This window comes from Sinocyclocheilus rhinocerous, unplaced genomic scaffold (genome assembly GCF_001515625.1).
Source record: "Sinocyclocheilus rhinocerous isolate Xijiao unplaced genomic scaffold, SAMN03320098_v1.1 scaffold289, whole genome shotgun sequence".
In the NCBI taxonomy this organism is placed as follows: domain Eukaryota; kingdom Metazoa; phylum Chordata; class Actinopteri; order Cypriniformes; family Cyprinidae; genus Sinocyclocheilus; species Sinocyclocheilus rhinocerous.
The window spans coordinates 749859-752940 of NW_015636845.1; the positions used below are offsets into that span (position 1 = coordinate 749859).

Genomic DNA, 3082 nt, shown 5'->3' on the forward strand with positions numbered 1-3082 from the left:
ACCGCGGCTCCCGGCACTACACGATGACAGTCATGGTCGCTGTTTTTATCCCCCTTCACCTTGCTCAAATGAAGAGATTTGTTTTACTTGAGTAATATATTAAAGTGTATCTCTCTAGTATCTACATCAAAACATGAACCAAATATGTAATGCCCAAATAACCATATTCTATTTAGTTTTACAATTTTAAATAACGTAGCTCTGCTTCATAATTCTGTTTTTGTTGTATAAACAAAATGCAACGAAACATAGGCTATTCATCTTGACGTGACAAGAGAATAATACAGTCTATGGAATAAACACTAACGTGCAAGCCTCGCGGTGTTTGGGTGATTTCCCGCGAGAGTTTGCGGATTTCGGACAGCGAAGAGGGCGAAATGGAGATATGAGGTCTGAAAAGGAGCAGAGAACAGGAAGCAGGGAGAGAGGCAGCGTGGAGATCCAGTTCAGGGAGTGTCAGAGGGAGCAGGACAACGTCGCGGTGAACCCGAGGCACAAGGAGGAGAAAAAGGAGATCTTCACCAAGGTAAGTGGCGCAGTTGTTTGGTAGGCTGGGGGAGAGTGTGATGATGATGATGATGATGGAGGGAACGGGATTCAGCACCATAGACAGCGAAAACGCAGGACAGCCTGGCGAAACGAAGATCCCAGTGGCATCAATCATTGCATTCCTACGCAATTACCCTTTTGGGTGGATTAATTAAATCCAGGCGTTGAATATTTATATGCATCTAGAATTTTAGAAAAGAGCACAGTCAATGGTGCAATAGACATGAGAAAATGTATATTTTTAATATTTATATATTGCCAATGTATGTGTGTAAACTTAAGGGATAATTCTGACATTATTTACTCACACTCACGTATAACTCAAATTTATGGAACACATGAAATATCTAAATAATGTACTGTTAGTTTTTTCCCATGCATTTGCAATTAATGAGGACTGGATTAAAAGATTATTTAAAATGACATGAAAGGACCATAACAGCATTCTGTTTGGTTCCTGCACAGGGATTTTGGACTCTTCAATAAAATTAGACTGTAATAAGTGAAGAAATGAGAAATGTTCACAGCCCCTCCTCAGCACTAAAATTTCAGTTTTTATTTTGTATACTAGTTAGGTCTCTTTTTTTTTTATCTCTTGCGGTGTTTTACACACACATTATGGCATGTTCGTTTTTGTTATTGCCATTTTATTTCTAATATTTGCAACTATTATTTTGTAATTGTGGGTGCTGATCTTGCTTTGATTTTGATGATTTTTTTTAGTTCAATTTTGTTTAAACATGCTTCTTTTTGTATAGGTTGTCATACGCCGACTGCCACCCAGTCTATCAAAAGACCAGCTCGAGGAGCATCTGAGTCCTCTTCCATCTTTTGACTATTTTGAGTTCTTCCCCGCTGATCAGAGGTATATTTGGTTTGTGTATATGAATATACTGTGATCAGGAGCACTGTCAGCATCTTATACATGTGCATGTCTTTATATATTTAATTTCCCCAGCTTATACCCACATCTCTTCTCAAGAGCATACATCAACTTCAAAAACCCAGAGGATATCATTATTTTCAGAGATCGCTTTGATGGCTATGTATTCATTGACAATAAAGGTTCTGCTCTAGTACACCCCCAAAACAAAATTAAGACTTTGTAAAAGAGCATAATAGGACCCCTTTAAGTATAATAGTGGTAATATAAATGGTTTATATTTAGTCTAATATATAACAAGTCCATTAAATATTTGTTTAATATAATATTTGTTTTATATATTTTTTAAATTTAGGCCAAGAGTATCCAGCTGTTGTAGAATTTGCTCCATTTCAGAAGGTTTCCAAGAAAAAGTTAAAGAAGAAAGATGCCAAAGCAGGAACTATTGAAGAAGGTGTTTATATTTTTAATTTATAAAACATTATTTATAAATTTCAAGTATTTATAAAAAGTGACTTTACTAAGCAAAATATATACTGCAGAAAGCTAATACATTTGTTTAACACTTTATTTAAAATCATTTTCCAGACCCAGAATACAGGCGATTTCTGGAAAATTACTCTTGTGATGAGGAGAAATCAATGGCAAATCCAGAAACACTCCTGGGAGAGATTGAAGCTAAAACCCGAGAACTCATAGGTACTGTTTTGGAAATTGTTTAGCACTGTTAGTCTGTTTGTGGATAAATGTATGTCAGACTCAGGACATGTATTTACAGGACAAGTGTATTACAAAGCTAGTTTTAGTTTATTTTGATGAGAACATTTTTGATGTTGAGAATTGCTATTCTACTATAGAGTTGTTCAATCATGACATCAATTTGCAGGCCAGTCTGGTAGGATAATTTGTAATGAGCTACTATGGACTTATTATATAGGTTTTTAACAGATGAGTAAAATATGTCTGTGGTGAACATTACTTGAACTAGATCGTAACAGATGTTCCCTATCGATACTTCACTCGTACTGCGTCTGCTAAGACGCGCGGCCATCTGGTTTTATAAGCGGGCATTTCGCCATAGGATCCTCAGAATTCTTCTCCTTCAGCGACGACGTTCTTTGCTGATCTACGAGACTAGTTCTCTCGCCGTTGAAATGCCTTCGCAGGGGATCAAGCTGAACCAGCAACCCTCTTGCTCGGCTGATTCGCCGCTTCTCCACCACCTTCAGCGTCGCAGCAGCAGCAGTCCCTGCTGATCCCCTGCCACCATCCGGCGAGCCTAAAAGAGCTTATTTCTAAGGAGGTAAGTTCAAAAAGAGCAAATTTTCTAGCGACGTTGTTGCAAATGTCGCGCTGTGAGTGTGACTTGTGCAGGGAACCCTGCACGATGCAGAAGGGCAGTGCGTGCATTGCCTGTCTGGGCAGCCCCCACACAGAGCTGCGCGCTCACTGAGACGGAATGCTCTTACTGAGAGCATGAGTCTCGCTCTTCTCCGCTCGCGGACCGCCTTTATGAAGGCAGCCTCGCTCTCTCGTTTCTCCTCTCTCAGCGAGCCTCGAAGAGGGAAACAGTGGAGTCAGGGAATAAGCAACCGGGTTGACTGATCTCATGCCGGCACTGTGCCTGCGTGCTCTCTCTCCCCGTTGCAT

At 39.7% G+C, this 3082-nt stretch overlaps 1 protein-coding gene across 1 annotated transcript in view; it reads left to right on the forward strand.

Moving 5' to 3' along the window:
• Positions 1–282: 282 nt before the first annotated feature.
• Positions 283–3082, forward strand: part of LOC107748176 (regulator of nonsense transcripts 3A-like) — a 21371-nt gene continuing 18571 nt past the window's right edge. The window contains exons 1-5 of the mRNA XM_016562878.1: positions 283–526; positions 1308–1414; positions 1508–1614; positions 1788–1886; positions 2021–2131. Coding sequence (XP_016418364.1) covers positions 386–526; positions 1308–1414; positions 1508–1614; positions 1788–1886; positions 2021–2131 — 565 coding nt within the window. The 5' untranslated portion in view covers positions 283–385. The remainder of the gene's footprint in view (positions 527–1307; positions 1415–1507; positions 1615–1787; positions 1887–2020; positions 2132–3082) is intronic.